The sequence below is a fragment of the Emys orbicularis genome, chromosome 8 (genome assembly GCF_028017835.1).
Source record: "Emys orbicularis isolate rEmyOrb1 chromosome 8, rEmyOrb1.hap1, whole genome shotgun sequence".
In the NCBI taxonomy this organism is placed as follows: Eukaryota; Metazoa; Chordata; order Testudines; family Emydidae; genus Emys; species Emys orbicularis.
The window spans coordinates 102487811-102511260 of NC_088690.1; the positions used below are offsets into that span (position 1 = coordinate 102487811).

Below are 23450 nucleotides of genomic sequence, written 5' to 3' on the forward strand. Positions count from 1 at the left end.
GCATGTTGCTATGCATCCCGGATGTCTTTTGTGCTCACACACGATTAATTTTTCATCTATGCTGTCAAATGTGTGCAATGAAGACTAAATTATTCAGCTATAGATTAGAGAGAAAATAGGGTAGTCATATCTGTGGACTCAGGAGCTTTGCAGGGCAGTGCGTGTTCGAAAGGGAGCACCCTAAGCTTCACATTGCAGGGAGTGCCGGGGGGGCGGGGGAAGGGAGAGAGAGAGGCAGGCGTGCGTATGGAGCCTTAAACTCTGCATTTCCCTGAATCTTTAAAAACTAAAGAAATTAACAAACAAGAAACTTCAAGTGAAGGGTAACGTGTATGTATACATTTATAACACGTGTATGTATATAATGTATATATATATCCAGAAATGTTACCGTTATAAAGAATCTAAATCTTAAAAAAACATGGAAATAGAACAGTTAAGAAAAGGTAGATCGGGGTTCTCAAACTTCATTGCACCGTGACCCCCTTCTGACAAAGTTACTACATGACCTGGGAGGGTGGAGGGGGCTGCAGCCCACGCCCCGCCTCCCTGGGTGGGGGTGGAGCTTGGGTTTCAGCCCCAGGTTCCAGCAAGACTAATGCTGGCCCGAGGGGCCCCCAGGGCCGCCCAGAGGATTCAGGGGGCCTGGGGCAAAGCAATTTTGGGGGCCCCTTACATAAAAAAAAGTTGCAATACTGTAGAATCCTATATTTTCGTGGGGGACCCTGTGGGGCCCGGAGCAAATTGCCCCACTTGCCCCCCGCCCGGGCAGCCCTGGGGGCCCCATTAAAATGGGTCATAACCCACTTTGGGGTCCTGACCCACAGTTTGAGAACCACTGAGGTAGATAAATATTCAAATACACTCAGAGTCCATGCATGCTATTAACTAAAAGTACATGGGAAATATATCCAGTTGCATATTCCAAAGACAACCTTAACTCCACTCTCCAATTAGTGCCCTGGACCAGACCAGCATCAAGATTTCTCCTGAATTAGAGAGGGTGCAAAAAGTGACTTAAAGCCCCTGTTGCATTCCCCATCTTGATCTGCGCTGAGTGCTCCTTGATTGCAGCTCAGGATCTATAAGGTAAGGCCCCTGACCCACAAAAGGAATGATTTTGGGATTTCTAGGGAGAATGGCTGGAGTAGATTGTTTTTTCAGCTAGTGGAACACTGGACTGCAGCAGAGAATTTTTCTTATTATGCGTTTGTACAGGACTTTACACAATGGACTGTGATCCCGGTTAGTGCCTCTGGGTGATGTATTCCAATGCAAATAAATGATAAATAATAAATACTAGTTATGTCTGAATTTGACTATCTTGTAAATTGCAATGGAGAATCTCAAAAAATCCAGCCCTTTTACTCCTTAAGTCTGGCCCCAATGGGTTAAGAAAGTTTTAGGACAAAAAAGAAAGATCTACATAACCAGAATACATACAGGAATATTAACTCAAAGGAATTGACTGACTCAGTTTCCTAGGAGGCTTTACCTTGGTGTCTCAGAGGAGGCAACTGTTGTATCTCCTATGCATTGCACATTTTATTCCCTGAAATGTAATTAAGCGGAGTACTTTAAATAGTTACATAGTGAAAGACTGAACTGCTTCCCAGTGGCCTGCTCAAGAAGCAGAGGTCTTGAATTACAATTCTGTAATACGGAAGGATAATGTAAGAAACCCTAAAGGAAATCCTGGCCCTCACATGATGGAGACTTTTCTTACCTGATTTAATTCTTCATCATTTGCTACAGCCAACAGGATGTGTCTAGGAGTGACTCGACCCTTCTTGTTGTCCCTCGCTGCATTTCCAGCCAATTCAAGAATTTCCGCTGGGGGGAAATAAACCCTTCTTAATTAAAATATGATAGTTAAAATTCAATGGGTGTTTGGTGAACAGGGCTATAAGATGTCAATTCTCAAACAATCAAACAAATAAGTTGGTCCAATAAAAGATATTACCTGACCCATCTTATCTCTCTAATATCCTGGGACAAACATGGCTACAACAACACTGCATTAAAGCACTATGTAGTACACCGCTACCTCGATATAACGCGGCCCGATATAATACGAATTTGGATATAACGCGGTAAAGCAGTGCTCCGGGGGGGGAGGGGGCTGCGCACTCTGGCGGAACAAAGCAAGTTCAATATAACGCGGTTTCACCTATAACACGGTAAGATTTTTTGGCTCCCGAGGACAGCGTTATATCGAGGTAGAGGTGTACTTTTTGAGAACTATTTGCCTCACTTGGTCAGGGAACACAACATAAATGGTAGAGGATGGACTCTAATCTTGGAGCGGAGGCACAGCACTGGAAGTTTCACAAAATTCATTAGTGCACTTACAGATCTGTGAAGATGTAGCAATGCACGCAGTACATTTGAGATTAGTGCAACTCAAAGGGCTGGATTCAGATCTTTTCTTAATTTTACACTAGTGTAACTCCACTGAATGCAATGGAGTTTTTCCTAATTTGCACCAATGTCAGAGAGAGCAGGCCCAACTTGTTTTAAACTGTGCTAAAATACGGTCTCATGAGAGATTGAGCGCAACAGTTCTCACTGTCTCTTTTTATATTTGTGCCAGTGAAGATTAAATGCCTGTTTGAAGTCCTACTATCTAAACTATAGTTATGTTTCATGTCCTCCTAAATAGAAACCTTGATTCTTGACTGTTTGTTGAGTTCCCGGAACTAACTTTTTGTACATTTTCTAGGATTTTGTTATTGCCAGACTTCAAAGTACTGGGTGCACGTAAAACTAGAACTTTTTGCTGCATTCAGCACTAGCCTGGGTGATGGCTTTTGTTCCTCCTACATTTTTTTCATACTTGAATGAGATGTTTATTCTGTGTTTCTCATTTGTAGTGCCATTAGGCAGGCAGGCAGACATTTAAGTTAGGTTATAGGCAGGCAGGCAAAAATGCAAAACCTCTTTGCTGTGGCAGTGACTTAATGATTTTTGGCTCTTCAAGGAAAGGTTTTCCTCCAAGAGGAGAGGTAATTGACACGTCAAGTTTGTTCACTCCTAGTAGATTATCTCTTTAGAAGAGATTTCCAATCATGTCAAATTGTACTTAGCTACTGCATGTATGATGGTTTCTTGATTGGAATTAGGGGGGATTAACTTGTTTCCGTGTAACTGTCTACAACATGAAAGGCCAGTGCTTTATCCACTAACTTATCTATCTTCAGCTCAAAAAGCCTCAAGCAAAAAATGTGAGGGAACCAGAAGTAATTAAAATAGAGAGTATGGGGCACAAATACAGAAGTTACAGCAACATGCTCATGTTTATCTGGCTCCGCATTCAAATACCATTGCTATCTCTCACTTTTAGATTGTCTGTACAGAGGGAGACGAAAGACACTGTTTGTCTACTGCTTTTGGATCATTGGTTTTGCAAACCTGTGAGTGGTAATATTTGAAGAGGAGAAATTAAAGGAAAATGTCTTTTTTCAGTCTACCACACACAATTATATCAAAGAATACTGAGCATCAGGGCTACTGTATCTGACTCTTTCCTTGAACAACCAAGATGGATAAAAATCAATTATTTAAGTAAAATAAAGTCAAACCACTGAACTGGTGGAAGTCACTAGCTAAGCACCTGGAACCAGTGTTTGTTGAAGTGCTAAACCTGTTTTTGACAGCAGTAGCCTCTTCTGCAGTATAGAGAGAATATTTTCTTCATTTTAGTTTATTCACTTAGCTGGATTCAATGACTAGTTCATTCAAAGTTAAGAAATCAATTGGGAGTTGAAAAAGCAGGAAGGTTGTTTTCCCCTTCCAAGCTATAAATAAAAAATACGTGTAAGAGAATGACACCTACTAGCTCTAAAATCTTGAAGAACGTGGTGACCAGAAATAACTAGTTCAATTCATGAAGTACAGATAATACTTCCTTTGTTTAATAATTCAGTTAGTTTAAAAACACAAAACATTTTTTCATAAACTTTGATAATTTTTTCTCATGTATACAGCATTTTAAGGGAGATTTATTTAATAAAAAAAAATTAAAATGCTGTTTTTGTGTATTTTAATTTAATTTGAATTTCCATCCACAGAGCTGGACACAAATCACAAGTAAAAAAATTAGTCATCACCTGGTAAATAAATAATGCATCATTCACCATTTTCTAACATAATAAGAAATGTAAAAATTAAGATTCTGAATAAAGGTAAGTTAAGATATACATTTGCTTAAACAAATGTATATAAATACAGTGTATCCTCCTGGTTAGCAAAAAGAAGCACCAAATTTAGTATAAAGGCTATATTTAGTTGCAAACAACAAGTTTTTATGGTCTCCAAATAACGAGAATCAACCTTTCTTTAGGAAAATTACTAAAACGTACAAATGCAAAATAAAATTAAAACAGGTGACTGAAATCATTCCACCCTGCTAACAAATGAACTGAATACACAATGAAAGCTGAAGCATAAACTTGCTTTAATGGACAAGTGGAAGGGAATAAAGACAGTATCCTGGAAATGAATAAAAGATGATTTAAAAAAATATATCAAAGCTCACATCAGATCACTTTCCTCTAACACTGTAAATCTTGAGAAAGCAATGCTAGATAGCCACAGTCCATGACTTTATATTATACTGATTTTAATATGACTCTCCAGCTACTTTTAATCACGACTCCCATAAAAAGCCAGTTATGACACCTATTGGAAAACTCATAGCTGCTTCTGCCTGTCTTACAGTTCAGTTTCATCAAGGACTTCAGCAAGCTTTCAATATCCTCATGTTCTTAAAGGGTAGATGACTTGAGTGTGGCACAGAGAAAGAACATTCATGTCCTTGGTCTTTCAATATGAATTAATGTATTTCATACAAACAACAAATCAGTTAAAAAAAAAAATCAGAACTAGTAGGATATGGCACCTCCCCAAACCTCCAGGAGAGCAGACTAAAGCCTGCATAATCCTCTTGTCATTCACTCACCATGAGCCAAAGTTCAGACATACAATGCTTAGCTGCATCAATACAGAATTCAAACATCTATTGTGATACTGGAAATGTGTTAAATTCCTAGGGACAGATTCTGCTCTAAGTAACACCTAGTGCATCCCCACTGATTTTGGTAGGACTGCACCACTGGAATAAAGAACTGAAACACCTCAATCCAGGCATTGTGATCCTTATGTGTGAGGGTTTAGTGCTGGCTGAAAGGTAAGGGGGGGAATTGGCTATAACACAGTGTGCTACTTTTTGTTTGCCCTCCCTTCCTCCCCCCCCCCCAATCTCTTTACGACATCAGCCACTGCTAACACTTGTGCCATGTTATTCTCTGCATCTGATCAGCATAACTATGTAGACAGGTCATTTTGTAACGAAAGAGCCTAAGAAAGTGTTATGCCTGTAAAGCATGGAGGAATGTTTTATTTGTTCCTCATAAAACTAAAATGTCTGCCTCCTACAGTGGAGAACTGTTCTTGTAAGTGCTAAGCTCTCTTCCTTGGACAGGAAACTCATTTTGAAATTACAGTTTTCTAATGGTCCTTTAGGGAAGTTGAGGTAACTCACTTCCTTTTCAGGCACAGAAGGCAAGGAGAAAGCTTTGCCTTGGAGCAGAGGGCCGGGGGAGGGAAGTGGGGATCTTTTCTTTTTGCTTCTCCCTACTCCTCTGCCATCACTCCAACAAGAATCCAACAAGCTACAAGTGCACTGAAATGACCCACAGCACAGCAAAAGTAAGCTGCAAGCACATGTTCCTTCTCAAGCACTGATGCCCTCTCTGCCCTCCCCTCCCACATTGAATCTGAGCATTATCAATATTATAAATGTAACCAGCACAGGCAACAGAACCTAGTAACTGAAGCCAGATCCAAATCAACCCTCCAGATCAACACCTCCTCCAAACCTTAGGGGTCAAGAAGGTTCAAAATCTTTCACCCTAATAATTTGGCCAGAGTCATTCTCCTCTAACATCAGTTTTACACCAATTGTAAGTTGCAAGATTTCAAAGTTTTCCACGATTTTAAGTGAAATGAAAATCTCTCCATAGGAAAATTACACAAATCTCTGAACTCTGGGGTGGGAGTTAACTATCCAGTTTGCATCTGAACTTTTAGGTCGGGCCCATCTCACATAGTAACCTGGGGATAGTGCACTTTTGTCAGTTACAAAATTTGAGTAATTAAAGAGATTTATTCCACTATCATGGAATCTACTGTAGTGCTTTATCATTCCTTGAACAAAAAAATTTGACCCAGAAGGTGTGATTTTTAAAACTAAATGAAGTTGTTAAATAAGGACTTGTTAAACTGAGATTAGTTTTTTTTTTTTTTATAATTTTCAGCAAAACGACCCTTTTTCTGCAGTACTTTAAATGCTCACATCTTTTCCAAGTCCAAGTGCAATACAAAAAACCAATTAAACAAGAGAATGCTTTGAGTCCTTGCGGTACCTCAAGTACTGTGCAATGTAACAAAATTATTGTGCAGTTATATTGGGTTCTTGTCTCATACTGCTTACCAAAATATTAGCACAGTAAGTAAAAATAAAATAAAATAAAATAAAAGCATTAATAAGACTTATGTTAACAAAAAAATCCATTGGTTTAAATCTTTTTAATTCCAAGATTGAAAGAAAGGAACACCAGCTCTTTCAGTCTGTCTTCCGAAAGAGAATGTATCCGACAGGAGAGGACAAGATTATACAGTGAGTTGCTGCACTCAGCATCAGCTGTGTTTGTTATAGCATTTATGTATCTGAAAGCTAATGATGTTTTCAAATTCGGAAGACGGTCAGCTGTTGATGACCAAAACATGGCGATAACAGTTTCCTGTGACTTCAGAGTTCTCTGGATCATGTCGGGTGCCACCTTCCCGGTACACAAAGCAAACTCCTCTGCTGAAATGTCACTGAAGCCAGGAATTGAGGTGTAATCCTTCTTCACATGAGATATTACAGGAACTCTTCTGGGGTTGAAAATCCTTATTCATTTTAGGAACTTAATTGAGGGTTGCCCACTCTCAGTATCACGGATGTACTTCTTCAGCTTTTCAGCTGAATTGTCAGACGAATAAAACAGGAGTACCAACTAGCTACTTTGATTAGTTGTTATTGTTAACATCTTCAGTCCTGAGAAACTTTTGAATGGTTTCTTCCAAAAACTGAGTGTCTCTCTCAAGGAAAAACAGCAGTTCGTCCATTTTCTGAAAAGCAAAGAGAGTGCACAGTCTCTGGCTTTCAAATATAGCCATTAGGTCAACGATTGGCTTGATATTTCATTGATAAAACACAATCTTCAGCATTAAACATTGGGTTTCATCTGACAGCACTCTTTCAAGTTCCTGCAATGAATATGGTGCCAAGTTGTCATACACCTCCATTTCTTCTTTAACAAAGCTGTGCTGATATTGAAAGTGCTTTTCTTGGTACTGAATAGTAGTAAACCAGCTGTTCCATCTAGTTGCTACTGGGTCTGGTGCCATTGTTATACTGGGAACTTTCTGCATGAGGTAATTTAAGTACCTCATTTTCCTGTCTCCTGCCACATAGAACATTTGTGAGAAAGCTTTTACCAGTGCGCTGACATCCTCAAATGGCTTACAAAAAACTGTCCCCCACCAGATTGATTATGTGAGCAAAGCATGTTACATGGATGCTACCGGGAAACAATCCAGACAGTACCGTTTTGTAAGCTTTCTTGATGTATGCGGCATATCCGTGTCAAACACAACCACATACAATTTTGTAACTTTGCACAGTTTTGAATGACTGCTTGAGACACAGTGCTGTGATTTGTTTTCTGCAAGAAGTGCATGTCAGCAAGATAGGAAGACCCCTTCCCAGTACTGGCTTTCACCATTGGTGTGAATAAAAGGTTAAGTACATAGCAGCCCTCGTCATCAGTCATTTCATTGAATACAACTGACACGTAGTTATCCTTCACTTTGTCCTTAAGTTTATTTCTCTCAGTGTTGTAGACATCTGTAACATTTGCCTCTTGAAGCTGGTAACATCCTGGAATTGCACCACCATTCTTCACTCAAGTGTTTAGAAATTGGAATATGGAAGGATGGTCTGCTTTAGATAACAGTATGTTTGCAGCAGCTCATGTTAAGATACAGTCACGGACAATATCTAAGCGCTCATGTTGTGCTATTGTGGTTGTGTTGAAACATGTTGAAAGTGTACGCTGCATTTTTTGTGATTCTCCATGCAATGCAGCTTTTCTATTTAAAAGCTTCTGTGATTGGATGAGTTGGTCTGAATTGTCGATTTCCTCTGATGGTCCAGAACAACACTGCATGTTTTGCAAAAGACTTTTCTTCCATCTTCCAATACCTGTCCAGGAAAATCTTTTACTCTCTCTTTTGCGGGTATATTTGCAATTTGGGATCTTTGTCATGGCATTTTCTGGCAAAAATCGGTCAATGCTCCCTTGACTCTCAGTGTGATCCCACATTTTTCATAGTCTTTGTCTGCTAAGGAATATTATGTAATATTATGTGACAATGCATGGTCAGACGTTTTATGCGTGAAATTACACAGGCGCATACTTGCGTAATTCCCTGAGGTGTACCCACTGCACTTCAGACTACATACAGCCCTGCTTGAATTGCTGCTACCTTGGGACTAGGCGATTAACAACCAAAGTAGGACATTTCCCAACAGACATGCTGGGGCAAAGCCCTGCTCTTTCAGAAAGTGCCACTAGATGTTTAGCAACACACTTTTAAAATAAAAGATGTAAAAATACTGCACAGCTATGATTACACACACAAATTGGGTATTTGTGCATACAAATGAGCATTTTTAGATGCCTACCTGGCTATTTGCACATACAAAAAATGGTTACTAACCTTCTGTAACTGTTGTTCTTCAAGATGTGTTGCACATGTCCATGGCGCATGGTAAATGCATGTGCAAATCTAAGCATGCAATTGCACTGGTAGAGATGGGCCTCCTCTTTTTGAACATCTAGCACTTAGTGTCCATGCAAAAGAGGCATGTCCTTAGTTTTTAAGGCTTTTCTGAAAGATCCACACACAAACTGCAGGAAACTCAATTTATATACCTCACAAGACTTAAAAGCTGAGTCGACCCTGCTGGCTCAGTTTCACACTTCGTATTTCAAAGAGTCTAGGTCTTTCCAACCTGATGCTCAGCCTACTAAGCTATCCACTAGCATATATCCATTTAAAAAAAAATACAGTCATTCTCAACAGTGCCATAGGCAGAATTTATGGGGAAGGCTAGAAAGGAGTCTAACATTTTCAACAAGTTCCTTCTTTTCCCCATAGATTTCAATGGGACAAAGGACCAAATATGTTCTGCATCCCCAGATTTCAGTGCAATCAAGGCAGTCTTTACGGTGTGTTGATTAATAGGTAGTGTTCATCCTGCACAGTTTCCAGACCTGCTAATGGCTGGTACATGAATACTGTCAGAGAGGTGGGACTCCCTTAAAAGGCAGCATATCAACATAGAGAAATCAAAGAGGACCCCAATCTCTGAATAGGCAAGGCATAGAAACAGAGATTGACCCAACTGGAAGAACAACATAATTTTAGAGCAGTTTTCAAAAGTGAGGGTAAGTAAACAGGATTGAGGCTTTCGCTAGATGTGCAACACCTTTATTCTAGTCATTTATTTACTCAAGCATTTTGTTTCCAGATGGATAGTTACTATAGCAACCCTTATGTAAAGAGCCATAGGATGCTGTACATCTGAGATACACCTTCTAAAAGAATCGCATATCAAAATATTTATTTTGGAAAAAAAGGTTTCAGTAAGGAACACACAAGCATCAGGAGGTGTTTAACATTTAAGGGACTGATTCTGAAACCCTTACGCAAGCTTAGGAAAGCTTTCTCATCCAGAGTCCCTCTGAAAATCGAGAGCTAATCAACATAAGGGTTAAAAAATAGATCTCTAGAACAGCGGTTTTCAACCAGGGGTCCGGGGACCCTTGGGGGGCTGCGAGCAGGTTTCGGGGATCTGCCAAAATAAACCAGAGAGGGGCCAGCATTAGACTCTCTGGAGCCCAGGACAGAAAGCTGAAGCCCGAGCCCCACCACCTGGGGCCGAAGCCTGAGCAAATTAGCTTTGCGGGGCCCCATGTGGCAGGAGGCCCTGGGCAACTGCCCTGCTTGCTAGCCCCCAACGCCAGCCCTGGCTTTTAATCTACTGGATATGCACAAAAAATTGTGGGCTGTGGAATTTTTATAGCGTGTTGGGGGGAAAGAGTCTCAAAGAAAAAGGTTGAGACACCTAGTCTAGCAGTCCCCCCCCACCCCCCGTTTTTAAAAAATGTGTGTTATTGTAGTTGCAGATTTAAAAACAACATTGTTCCAGTAAAAGAACGTCTGAGATAGGTGTATTGTTGGGGAAGAAAAGTGTAATGCAAGACACCAGTTTGGATGTCATGTGACTCTGTTTTTAATGGTTGGTTATGAAACAAAAAAGTGGAGTGCCTTTGGAGATAAGTTGTAATGTGAACATGTTGGTTTGTTTGATTTATATTTATATTTTGTCCATTAAGATTTTTAAAATAATTGGAAGAAAGTGGAGTCTTGCAAGTTACAAAGATTTCTCGTAACTACAATCCAGCTAAGATGCTGTGTCCATGACTATCTGTATCATTTGTATCAACTGAAAAAAATTCCCTTATAAATTTAGAACTGGGCAAACGGATTTGGGTAACAAATACTGGTCTGAGCCTGTTCCTAAAACCTGAACTAATTTTTTGGGCTATTGAGGTTTTTAAAAGTTCCGTTAAAAAAAAAAAGTTTTAAGAGAAAACAAAAGGCACCTCTGCACATAAGTCAGAGATAAGACCACAGGAAAAGCTGCTCTCAGCATTTCCTACTGAACCACAACCAAGTTGTATTAGAAATCTTCACAGAAAGCGTATTCTAGGGTGATTTTCAGAGTGAATTTTCATCCTAGAGGATTGGGATGAGCCTCTGAAGACTCATTGAAACTCAGCATTGCTCACATCTTGGGCATTTCACAAAATTCTCTCTTGAAATAGTTTCATTTGTGTGTTCCACAAACCAGTTGTGTGCCTTATACACTTTTCTTCACTATGGTGTTTCACTGTTCTGCCGTGGTCTAAAGAATTTAGGAACAAGCACTGAACTTTCTGAGGTTAAAATAAAACAAGTCACTGAAGTCCTAAATGAAGCACGCACAGTAGCAACATTTGACCTGGATGAAAACCCATTTGATTCCATTCCCCTCCCTCTGGATAGTGGGTGGTTTCTATATTTTCATCTTCAACAAAAAATATTATTTCTCCTTATTGAATGTGAGTCTTTTAAAGTCTTTTCTGGTCTAAATGACAAAGCCTTTCCATTTGGCTGGCTTTCAGGGTTCTAGCCTTGCTTTCCGAATGCGAATATGGCTGACAGGCCTGCTCTCCAAGTTCCTTGGATGAACGATTTTTCCTTTTGTTTGGTTTAAAATGATTTCTGCTGTATGGAAGCCTTTTGTCCACCTTCTCTTCAGGGAGATGAAATCATAGCTTTGCAAATTCAGCTTGTAACAGCTAACAGGTGACATGTTGAGACAAAGCCAATTTTTGAATAAAGGACTTCCAACGAAAAGAAGTCAGAGCCTTTTGAAAATTGTTTGAAGCTTCTCTTCTAACCAAAGGAAAATTAAAAACAACACTGAGAAATCAAAGAAAAGTGAATGTTGGTGTAATCCCATTGAGAAAACATGTCTTTGCTACAAAGCCAAGTACATGACAAGGAATCTGTTTATTGTATTTCTGTAAATTAATCCTTCCATCAGCATTTTACTGAGTTCAGAATTGTTTTACATGGTTCCAGAAGGTTTTACCCCAATCAACCCCAATCAAGTATGATTGTTAAGAGTTTCCTGAATTCTTTCCCCTACATATTCCATTCAATCCCCCATGGAACCTCTAGTCTTAACAGCAACGGTAGAATCATTTAATAACTCTCCCCCTCACCCCCACCCCACATTCCTATACAACAATTCTCAGCCTTGACTCAAAGTCAGAGAAATCTGATGTAGTGAAAATCTATTAAAGGGATTTTTTTTTTTTTAAACTCTGTGCAAGCCTTGGTGTTCACCCACTAACCTCAACCCTCAACAAGGCAATCATAGTCTTAGGAACGTGATAAAAAACCTTCATGCACTGGCATCTGGGCTATATCAAAACTGGACCCTGTTGAGCAAAAACTGTTAACTCTGTCAAGTTATTGTAAGTTTTGTGAGGCAAATAACAGACTGATGTTTACATAAAATACAAGCTGAGGCCACAAAAGCCACTTCCACTTAAACCGTTCTGATCGGACTCAAACTTCTGTTCAGCTCTTTTCTCCTTTCTACACTCTTAAGCTATCCACTATTCTTTGTAAGCATCAATATCATTCAACTGTTGGGCTTTTTAAAGTTCCAGGTTAATCACTTAAAAAGGTACAAGTAGTTCAGCTTTTAGGGCACTCTGACAGCAAATTCAAGCTTAAATGCAAATTGATATGCAATGTTCAGATCCTGCCTACAGAACAGTTCCTTTCCCTCAACTTGGCATATTCCTATTTAACTCAAACTAAAAAAAATTTTTTTTTGCAGTGGTGTTTCCTCTCCCTAGTAGTTTACACTTACTCTTAACAGTTTACATATGTTTAAAAAAATGTATTCAAACATGATTAACCTAACTGCTGCCAGACGTTACTTGATCGAGTACAGCAGTATGTTTTGGCCTAGCTGGTTCAGAGCACAGAAGACTACTAATGTCTTAAGACTTGGTCTTGGTTTAGCCTTTGACCTTTGCAGGCATATGTAATAAACCTGCATTTATACACACACACACACACACACACACACACACACACACACGTACGTACGTAGATGCCAATCATCCATTGAAGCCCTAAGTTTGGGGAAACAGCGAATGCCAGTGGCATTAGTAATGAAAGAAAAGCAGATGACCTCATACTGAATGTCTGTTTTTTGGCTCAACTTATGTCAAAGGGAGAGTTTCCGTATTCTGTGTTTGAGCAGAAAGAGAGGATGCATGGAATATGGGTGTGTACAGAGGATGTGCATATCTGTGCTGAGATAACGTGTAAGCATGCTAGGCATAGCAAGGCATTGGTGCATAGTAAGGTCATAAGTCAACCCTCAAGACTTCACTAACCTAACAGAGTTCTTACAGCTATAAAGTCAAGATTTATCTAGCCAAGTCTAATAATATTTTTACTGCTTTGCTCTCCGAGTTTCATACCATTCTCCACACCATAGTATCTGCTTCACTTCAGTTAGCCACTGCCTCTAAGATTAAAAAGAAACTAGATCTAATGATTGAGAATATTTTGATTTTTAATAATAAAAAAGTGATTTTATCCCATCATCCTTTCCATGCCCCAAATCTTTTCTGTATCAAAAGATACTCTTCTTGGAGGCCATAATAAGCACAATTTTTTGCACTCAGTACATCTTTGTATGTTATTCTGAAAGTGAATGTTAATGTGGTTATACAGTATTGTTTTGTCCTGCTCATCTCATACAATCAGTGCAGTGGTGACGATGTAGCATATTTAAGCCAAAACTGCCACAATTGGTCTCTCTCTCCATTTGAGTTAAGTTGCAAACTTCCACATTTTACTACTTTGGGTGTTCTTCTGGTGGTACATCACCTTGATTTCTTTTCTTCTAAATGAAGTTGGTGCTCATGGTAAGCAAGTGCTGGATTGATAGGCCCAGAGACTGGAGTCTTCTGACTAAACTCAGGGGACTAGTCAGCTCTTAGTGTGGAGGGAGTAAAGCCCAGGGTCACTGGAGCTCAAAGGGGCTTGGACAACATTGTTGGAGAAGGAAAATGATTAGAAGAAGTTTTTCCAAGACCAGAATCCTAGATCTGAAAACTTTGAGAAAGTTTGGCTAGAAATCCAGATACAAACTGTGCAACTGTCCTCTTTCTCTATGATGTGACCAAAAGTCCAAGTTTGAACATCTCAAACTTTGATGGAGGATTCAGAAATTGAACCAACATTCTGACCTGAACCTCAAAGTTAGGGCCTCTCATCATGATGATGATCTGGATCCCCAACCATTGAACAAGGCACTCTCAAATTTTGGGTAAATTCACAACCAGATTCCAACTTTGCAGATCAAATCCATCTGCCATTAAAAAGTTTTCATGATCACAGACCTTCAAGAAAGTGGAGGAGATGCAGCAATAGGTTTGGGAGCCTTCACAATGTGGGCCAGCGAAGAACTTCATCTGCACAAAAGTACAGGCAACTCTTCCACACACAAGAATTAAATATGCTTGCTTCTCTAACAGGTTTTGGACTTTACTGATTCAGAAATACTTTTATTTCACTTGACTTCTTCAAAATACTTTATCAACATTAACAATTAATACTAACAAGACCTTTGTGAGTATTACCCCTATTTTAAAAGGTGGGGAAGCTGGGGTTACTGTAACATCTTCATTCAATGTGTGCCATAAGAGAGATTAAAACTCGGATGTTCTAGTCTTGTGTTCAGATCACATTTCTTTCTAGCAGCCTAATGTGGGGTTCAAGATCACAAATTAAAATATGTTGCCTGGACAGAGTTTAAATATTGACTCATTCAGAGCAAATTCATTTGGGAAAGTGACATGCTGACTTAAAAGAAGTTGCATTTGCATAAACTGTCATTCTGATGTCAAATTTAACTTGTGAAGAGGAGCTGTCTAGCCATCAGCTGAAGTGTGTACACACCTTTGCATAATCCCATATGTGTATACTAAATGAGATTCAGAAAAAGAGTTTGTCCTCTCAGTCACAAGTCAAAGCCTGCATGTGGCTTAGCCCTGAGCACTGCCCTCCAAAGGCAGGAGGTGTAGAATAAAGGAAACGTTTACATAGTTCACAACAATGGATGGCCTCCTTCTTCCCACTCCTCTGTCCTGGGATGTCAGTCCCAAATGGGGAGGAGGTGAAAAGAGGCACCACAAACTGTACGAAGAGATAGTTTTTGATTTCTCTCAATAGTAAGAGATACCCTTTTTCCAAGATCAGGCAGGGTTTTAGAACAGAAAAGAATGTATAGCAAAATATACCACAGTTTTCATTTTGTGTTGAAGTTTTAGGGAGGGGGGGGGGGAAGAGAAGGTAAGTAGTAAATGTGATACTACCACTAAAATAAATAAATATCAACTTCTGCTGCTGTCAATATCAAGATTTATAGACTCAAGGAGGTAAATATTAACCAAGGCTAATATTTATGAAGGGAGGAAATAAATCACAATGATTGAAATCAGAAGGCAGCCAACCATATGTATTGTCCCATACACTGTTCCAAAAAGATAAATCAAAATCTGGTTTGCGATGGGTAAATTTATACTTTGAACTATAGCTTTGTTTACTAGCATTTTCCATTGTGTACTATGAAGGTTTAGTACATGAAACCGTTTTGTTTTCATTATTTTACTTAACAGTCCAAACTACACACTGTTCTGGGAAGCTGAAATTAACTATTCCTGTGTGTTGAGTTAAGCATGTGCACAAGTATTTACAGGATCGGCGCCAAAGTGAGCAAAGCTTATAGGAGAAAGGAAATGCTTCATTTATATAGGTCGGAAGCACTCTGATTCATGCATTTATAGGGCTGGAAGGGAAGACTGTTAAACATTTAATTGATAACATTACAAAGTTTTAAAGTTAAATAGGCACATTTTACAAGTATAAAGCTTTCTAAAGTAACTGTGACAGTCTCACCTCTGCTATGGAGGATGGCACAGAACCAACACAGAAAGTGGAATGTTACAAAGAAGCTTTGCCACTACAGTTCTTTAGCGAGCCCATGGCTGGCACTGGTACAACTCAGTGTAAGAGAGACACCATCAACTTAAAAAAACCACTTCTGTCTGTGAATGTTTACAAAGGACAGCTAAGGTTACTAGAGCTTAAGGGAGGAAGATGGCAACCTTCATCCAATCCTCTGTTAAGTGCTTCAGCATGACCAACGTCACCAACGTGGTGTCTGACTGCTGATCAGTGGCCTCGTGGCCTAAAAAGCAACCATCTCAAACAAAATGGCCCTTTTTAGGGCAAACATCAAAAAAGGACATCAACCTTTAATGGTGCTTTTCTAGTTGCAATACAAAAAAGAACTCAAAGAAGCTAGAGGAACGCATTTTTCTTTTTCAGTTTGTTCGCACTGTGCATTAGACATCACTTTGTGTATGATTAGCGACACTGTTTCCCCTGAATTCTCAGTTTTTCCCATTCTGAAGGAAGCACGCGGACCCTAGAAGTCTCTTAAGTTGATCATGCTTAAGTCTAGCCTTGGAGTGCATGGCTTATGCCAGAATCAATCAGATCACAGCAGAGCCAAAAATGGGATCATTTCTTAAAAGTTGCCTGTTTGAATGGAAGAAAATGTATCATGCTAGAGATGAAAATGTTTTAACTGTTTCAAAAGAACAGTCAATGGATAATTTTACCCCTCAGGTGCTACAATTAACAATAACCCGTAGAAAACTTGGAACTCCAATCTGCTTCTAACCTTCTGATTTTTTATTTATTTATTGTGGAATGCTAGGCTACCCACTTTCTCTCCCCACCCCCAGAAAAAAGTTCACTGGGGCATTTGCTTTGAAAAATAAAATATATTTAAGTTGTATTCCTATTTTATGAGCCTGCGTAGTTTTTGAGCAGCAAGCAGAACACAAGAGGTGAACAGCAGTTCAAGTTAATGAATTTGGACATCATACAAAGTGTTCATTTGGGGCGAGCAGTTAAACGTATTGGACTTGAACATGACTTATTTTTCAGCCAGTCAATGGCCTGGAATAGTTTTCCACACCTAAAATGAATCAAGAAGACACAGCAGGCAACTGACTTGGAGTACCTGAAACTCCATTGAGAAATTCTACTGATGTCATAACCATGAGAACAAAGCTCAAGTCACCAGAACCCCAGAGATGGAATTTTAGCTCTGGAATTCAGAAGGTACTTGTTTTATATTTTAACAAAATACATGGACAGATAATAAAATCCAGTCAAGAAAAAAAAAAAAATGGAAAACACAGACATTTCACGTTCTCTCCTACCTGACTTCGGTAAGTGCAGAACAAACATAAATCAAAAGGTCTGATTTTTTTTCTGTATTCCTGTTCTCCTGCTGTTTTATACACTTCTCCCTCTCTTCATATGCTGTGACATTTTGGCAACTGAAATTTGTTTTCTGTGTAGAGGAGCCAGTTAACAAAAAAAATCACCTAGGACTGTTTCTTGCTGCCTTTAAAGCATGCACGGGAGATTTCTGTTTTCCTTTTTGAGGGTCAAGGAGTGTCTTTCTGTTTCTGTCAAAATACTCATAATATACAGACGTAACAACTCCTGCAAATTATGGGCCCGAAGGAAAAATATGTGGTTGGGTGTAGGCTAGGCCAGTTCAAGAACAACATCATTTCAATGGGGGTCCTGCCTGAGAGACCCAAGATTCAATATGTGACTTCTTGGACTGCCATAATCTCTTATGCCAAGACAACTGGAGGCATGGGTATTCCAGAACTAGTGTGCTAGTTTACAGAGGAAATTGGGGGCATGGTGGATTGTAGTTTCCTGCTGAAGAGGATAAGGGAGAGAAGCCAGCAACATGCCACCCCCAGTGCCAAGATAAGGTGAGGAGACTCCTCAAGGATTTTAAGATTATTACCATCACATGAACCAGTCTGTAATCCACATAACTGGCTCTGGAGCATGAGCAAGCATTTTGGATGTCCTGACTTAGCTCCCCTGCATATTTGGCAGCACTGTCTGAACTAGCCTGGATCGAAGGAGGGGATGTCACAAACATGAATTACAAAATGATGATGTGAGATGCTGAAGTATCCATGTAGAACTGATGTACTCATTTCATATTGTAGCTTTAGTGTGTGGCTGGTGTGTTCACAGCCACGTGCCTCAGAACCTTTGGCAAAATAAATATATGCCTGCACCTCCTTCTTCTCCCACTCATGCTTTAGCCTCTGGTGCATTGTAGATGTTATGCATTATTTCCTTGAAAGAAATGCACAATAAAGATGTGCATTAAGGATGTTCGTAGAAACCTACGTAGGTTGGATGTGCTGACAAGCACAAGTATTTTGTGAATCAACTTTTAGAGTAGTGAAGGGATCTTGTCTGACCTGATGATATTTCAGATGTCAAGCATATTGAAAAGTGAGATAAAGAAGATCGTTTTACTAGCTTGAAAGCAGAAGCCAAACTGTAGATTTAATGATACATTCCTTTTTCCTGTCTTTTTTATTGCAGAAAAATAAAGGCTGCATGGAAGACACTACAGGGTCCGTACCAAAGTGCATAACTAATGGGAGAAAGGATAGACAGCATACGGTAAGATGTTTATACACCAATGCGAGAAGCCTAGGTAACAAAATGGAGGAATTGGAGCTCCTGGTCCGAGAAATGAAACCTGATATCGTAGGAATAACCGAAACGTGGTGGAATGGTAGTCATGACTGGAGTACAGGTATGGAAGGGTATGTGCTGTTTAGGAATGACCGGAAAAAAGGTAAAGGTGGGGGTGTGGCATTGTATGTCAATAATGAGCTAAAATGTAAAGAAATAATAAGTGATGGAATGGATAAGACGGAGTCTGTCTGGGCAACAATTACACTGGGTAAAAGAACTACTAGAGCCTCCCCTGAGATACTGCTTGGGGTGTGCTATAGACCGCCGGGATCTAGCCTGGATGCGGACAGACAACTATTTAATGTTTTTAAGGAAGTAAAAACTAATAAGAGCTGTGTGATCATGTGGGACTTTAACTTCCCAGACATAGATTGGGGAACAAATGCTAGTAACAATAATGGGGCTCAGATGTTTCTAGACGTGCTAGCAGATGAATTCCTTCATCAAGTAGTAGCTGAACCGACGAGGGGGGATGCCATTTTAGATTTGGTGCTGGTGAGTAGTGAGGACCTCGTTGAGGAAATGGTTGTAGGGGACAACCTTGGCTCGAGTGACCATGAGCTAATTTGGTTTAAACTAAATGGAAGGGTTAACAGAAATAAAACTATGACTGTGACTAAGGTTTACGATTTCAAAAAGGCCAACTTTAATAAATTAAGGCAACTACTTAGGGAAGTGGATTGGGCTAACATACTTAGAGAGCTAAAGGCAGATGAGGCCTGGGATTATTTCAAGCTGAAGTTGCACGAGCTGTCCGAGGCCTGTATCCCGAGAAAGGGGAAACGGTCAGTAGGCAGGGGAATTAGACCCAGCTGGATGAGCGGGCGTCTCAAAGGGGCGATTAAGAAAAAACAGAAAGCGTACAAAGAATGGAAGAGAGGAGAGATCGGCAAAGAAACCTACCTTATTGAGGTCAGAGCATGTAGGGATGCGGTGAGAAAGGCCAAAAGCCGTGTAGAGTTGGACCTCGCGAGGGGAATTAAATCCAATAGTAAGAGGTTTTATAGCCATATAAATAGGAAGAAAACAAAGAAAGAGGAAGTGGGGCCACTGAAGCTTGCAGATGGAGTGGAGATTAAGGACAATCTAAGCATGGCACAATATCTAAATGAATATTTTGCATCGGTGTTTAATAAGGCTAATGAAGGGCTTAGGAATAGAGGGAGCGGGACAGAGGGGAATAAAGGAGGGGCAATTGACATTAAAGTATCAGAGGTGGAAGCCAAACTTGACCAGCTAAATGGGACTAAATCGGGTGGACCGGATGATCTTCATCCTAGAATATTGAAGGAGCTGGCACGAGAAATTGCAAGCCCCTTGGCAATAATTTTTAATAAATCTGTAAACTCGGGGGAGGTACCGATGGACTGGAAAATAGCTAATGTGGTTCCTATTTTCAAGAAGGGGATAAAAAGTGACCCGGGTAACTACAGGCCTGTTAGTTTAACTTCTGTAGTATGCAAGGTCTTGGAAAAAATTTTGAAGGAAAAAGTAGTTAAGGACCTTGAGGTGAATGGCAATTGGGACAAATTACAACATGGGTTTACGAAAGGAAGATCGTGCCAAACCAACTTGATCTCCTTTTTTGAGAAAGTAACAGACCTTCTAGATAAAGGAAATGCGGTGGATCTAATTTACCTAGATTTTAGTAAAGCGTTTGATACTGTGCCGCACGAGGAATTACTGGTTAAATTAGAAAAGATGGGGATCGATATGAAAATCCAGAGGTGGATAAAGAACTGGTTAAAGGGGAGACTGCAGCGGGTAGTACTGAAAGGGGAACTGTCGGGTTGGAGGGAGGTCACCAGTGGGGTTCCTCAAGGTTCGGTTTTGGGTCCGATTTTATTTAATCTATTCGTTACTGACCTCGGAACCAAATGTAGGAGTGGGCTGATAAAGTTTGCGGATGACACAAAGTTGGGAGGTATTGCCAATTCGGAGAAGGATCGGGATATTTTGCAGGGAGACTTGGATGACCTTGTAAATTGGAGTAACAATAATAGGATGAGATTTAATAGTGGGAAGTGTAAGGTGATGCATTTAGGGATGACTAACAAGAATTTTAGTTATAAGTTAGGGACGCATAGGTTGGAAGTGACGGAGGAGGAGAAGGACCTCGGAGTCCTGGTTGATCGCAGGATGACTATGAGTCGGCAATGTGACGTGGCTGTGAAAAAAGCTAATGCGATCTTGGGATGCGTTAGGCGAGGTATTTCTAGTAGGGACAGGGAGGTGCTGCTTCCGTTATACAAGGCGCTGGTGAGACCTCATTTGGAGTACTGTGTGCAGTTCTGGTCTCCTATGTTTAAAAAGGATTAACTCAAACTGGAACGGGTACAGAGAAGGGCCACTAGGATGATCCGAGGAATGGAAAACCTTTCCTATGAAAGGAGACTCGAGGAGCTCGGTTTGTTTAGCCTAACCAAAAGAAGGCTGAGGGGGGATATGATTGCTCTCTTTAAATATATCAGAGGGATTAATACCAAGGAGGGAGAGGAATTATTTCAGCTTAGTAGTAATGTGGATACGAGAACGAATGGATATAAACTGGCCGTGGGGAAGTTTAGGCTTGAAATTAGACGAAGGTTTCTAACCGTCAGAGGGGTAAAATTTTGGAACAGCCTTCCGAGGGAAACGGTGGGGGCGAAGGACCTCTCTGGCTTCAAGATTAGGCTTGATAAATTTATGGAGGGAATGGTTTGATGGGATAATGTGATTTTAGTCAATTAGGCATTAACGGGCCATCGCGGGTAAAATGAGGGTCCGGCTGTAGAATCTTGCCTGTATGCTCGGGGTTCTGCTGATCACCATATTTGGGGTCGGGAAGGAATTTTCCTCCAGGGTAGATTGGCAGAGGCCCTGGAGGTTTTTCGCCTTCCTCCGCAGCATAGGGCAGGGGTCGCAGGCTGGAAGATTCTGTTGTGGGTGAGTCAGCTTTTGTGGCCTGCATCATGCGGGAGGTCAGACTAGATGACCATATTGGTCCCTTCTGACCTTAAAGTCTATGAGTCTATGAGTAAGATGTACCGGATAGCCTTTGCAAAGGAGCTGCTAGAACACTCATGGTACATTTTCTATCCCTCAAGTTGAAAAATGGCCTATCAAAATTACATGTTTTTCAGCTCAAAGCAGGGGCCATATTCTTTCTTGTTAGTGGCAGTGTGGTAATGCTCAGAAAGTGTGTGTGTGTAAGTAATGAAAGGCAGAAAACGAAATATAGGTTGGGAAGCATCAAGATAAGGGACAGAGGGGAAAAAAAGGATGCAAATACAGTGTGTCAGTACAGTATGCCTGGGGGTGAAGTGCTAATACAAACATGGTAAAACTAAATCCTTCAAGGTGCCAAGGGGATAAAGAATAACTCTTAACTAGAGTTGGACCTAAATCAGAACCCTAAACCTAAATAGCTGTGAACTTTAGGAAATTCAAAGCACAGACTGAACCTTGTAGCTGAGGCCTCCTCTCTGCAGTAGGCCAAACCAAAACCTCAGATCTGAGCACCCAAATTTTGGGCAAATTCAGATCTAACTCCAAAATTAGACTTCACAGCTTGGGCCCATGTCTACTGTGCTTTTAACCAGTCTGAGTGCTAAAGGATTGAAATAAGAGCCATAATCTGTATGTACAAAACCTAATCTCAAAATTCCATTAGCCTTTTCTCTTGACTGTCTCCGTGTCCTCTTTATACAATACCACTGGCTGAAAGCTAATGGGTCATACCGAAAAGTTTCTAGACATTCCATTTAACTGAAAAGCTCTTTAGTGGCAATGAACTTTTTTGTTTTATATTTCTCTTCTACTTTTCAGCAGACAACACTAACTACCTTTAACCAAGAAGGGGTATACCAATCATATAAATTTTGTAAAGTTCACAGAACATCAAACAGAGTACAAGAACAGCCATATCTGATACAAATAGAAATGGCAGAAACAGGACTGTTACAATTCAAAGGGGAGAAGAAATGTTAGAGATTAGGTAACAAAAACTACCTCATGGAGCAAGAAGAGATACAAAACTACAGCAAAAGAATTCTAACACTCCCTGCACAATCCTTAGTGTAGAGAATATAGTTGCTCTGGAATAAACTAGTCTATCTCCTATATGTTTATATGTTTTTTTAAATGTAAAGATAATTTACATGAACACACAAGAAAACCCTAAATTCAACATACTTCAATTTCCCTCTCCCCCCCCCTCCTTCTAGGTTCACCTCTTTTATCCCCTGCAATCAGGTTTCCCAGAATGCACAGATGTTAAAGAAACATTCTTCCTTTCCCACTCTCTTCTCCATTGCCTAAGCTATCCCTGCCCTGGAAAGCCTTTAAGTCAAGCATTTAAATGGTAACATGTGCCGCTCATTAGCACTACCTCAAGCACACCTGTATTGCTCTGCTTAACAGGACTTTCTTCTTAAGGGACATTTCAGCTGGGGGTGCTCAGGTGAAGCCTCAATGGGGGGAGGGGGAGGATTTCATTTCAAAGGGAATCCACAGAGTTTAAGAGCTCTTTTAAAGAAGAAATCCAGCAAAAAGAGAAAACAATCAATCTGCAAGAAAATATAGAAAGGCAGGGAAGGTTTGGTGGCTGGCAGAAAAACAAGGTAATTGAAATAGTTTCTATGCACATGAATCAGGCTGACTACCAATAACTCCCTTAAATTACTAGTCCTTATATGTCTTCAATTCTCAGAGGTTAGCAGGCAATATGCCAAATGACTCACCAGTAAAAAAAACAGACAAACAACTATGGGCTGTGCAAACGGAAGTACTAATAAACAGAAGCCACAGAAAATTGTTCTAACACCACGTAAAAGCCTGGTAGAAAGAAGACACATCAGTACTATGATAATCCATTCTTGCAAATAAATGACTGAGATGCAAAAAGTACCCAGAATGCTCACAGGAGTCAGGAACTTACAGCTGGCTAGTACAATTACATCTATACTCTCTGAAGGAGGATTCCAGTAAGAGAGAGAAAATTCTGGTAGGAATGAAAAGAAAATTGACAGAACTACTTAAGGTAGTCCAAAATA

General features: G+C 40.1%; 1 protein-coding gene across 4 annotated transcripts in view; it reads right to left on the minus strand.

Annotated features, from left to right (window-relative positions):
- The window catches only part of LOC135883017 (core histone macro-H2A.1), a 72770-nt gene that overhangs the window by 31943 nt on the left and 17377 nt on the right, over positions 1–23450 (minus strand). For all 4 annotated transcript variants that reach the window (XM_065410052.1, XM_065410050.1, XM_065410051.1 and 1 more), the window contains exon 3: positions 1727–1833. In XM_065410052.1, coding sequence (XP_065266124.1) covers positions 1727–1833 — 107 coding nt within the window. The remainder of the gene's footprint in view (positions 1–1726; positions 1834–23450) is intronic.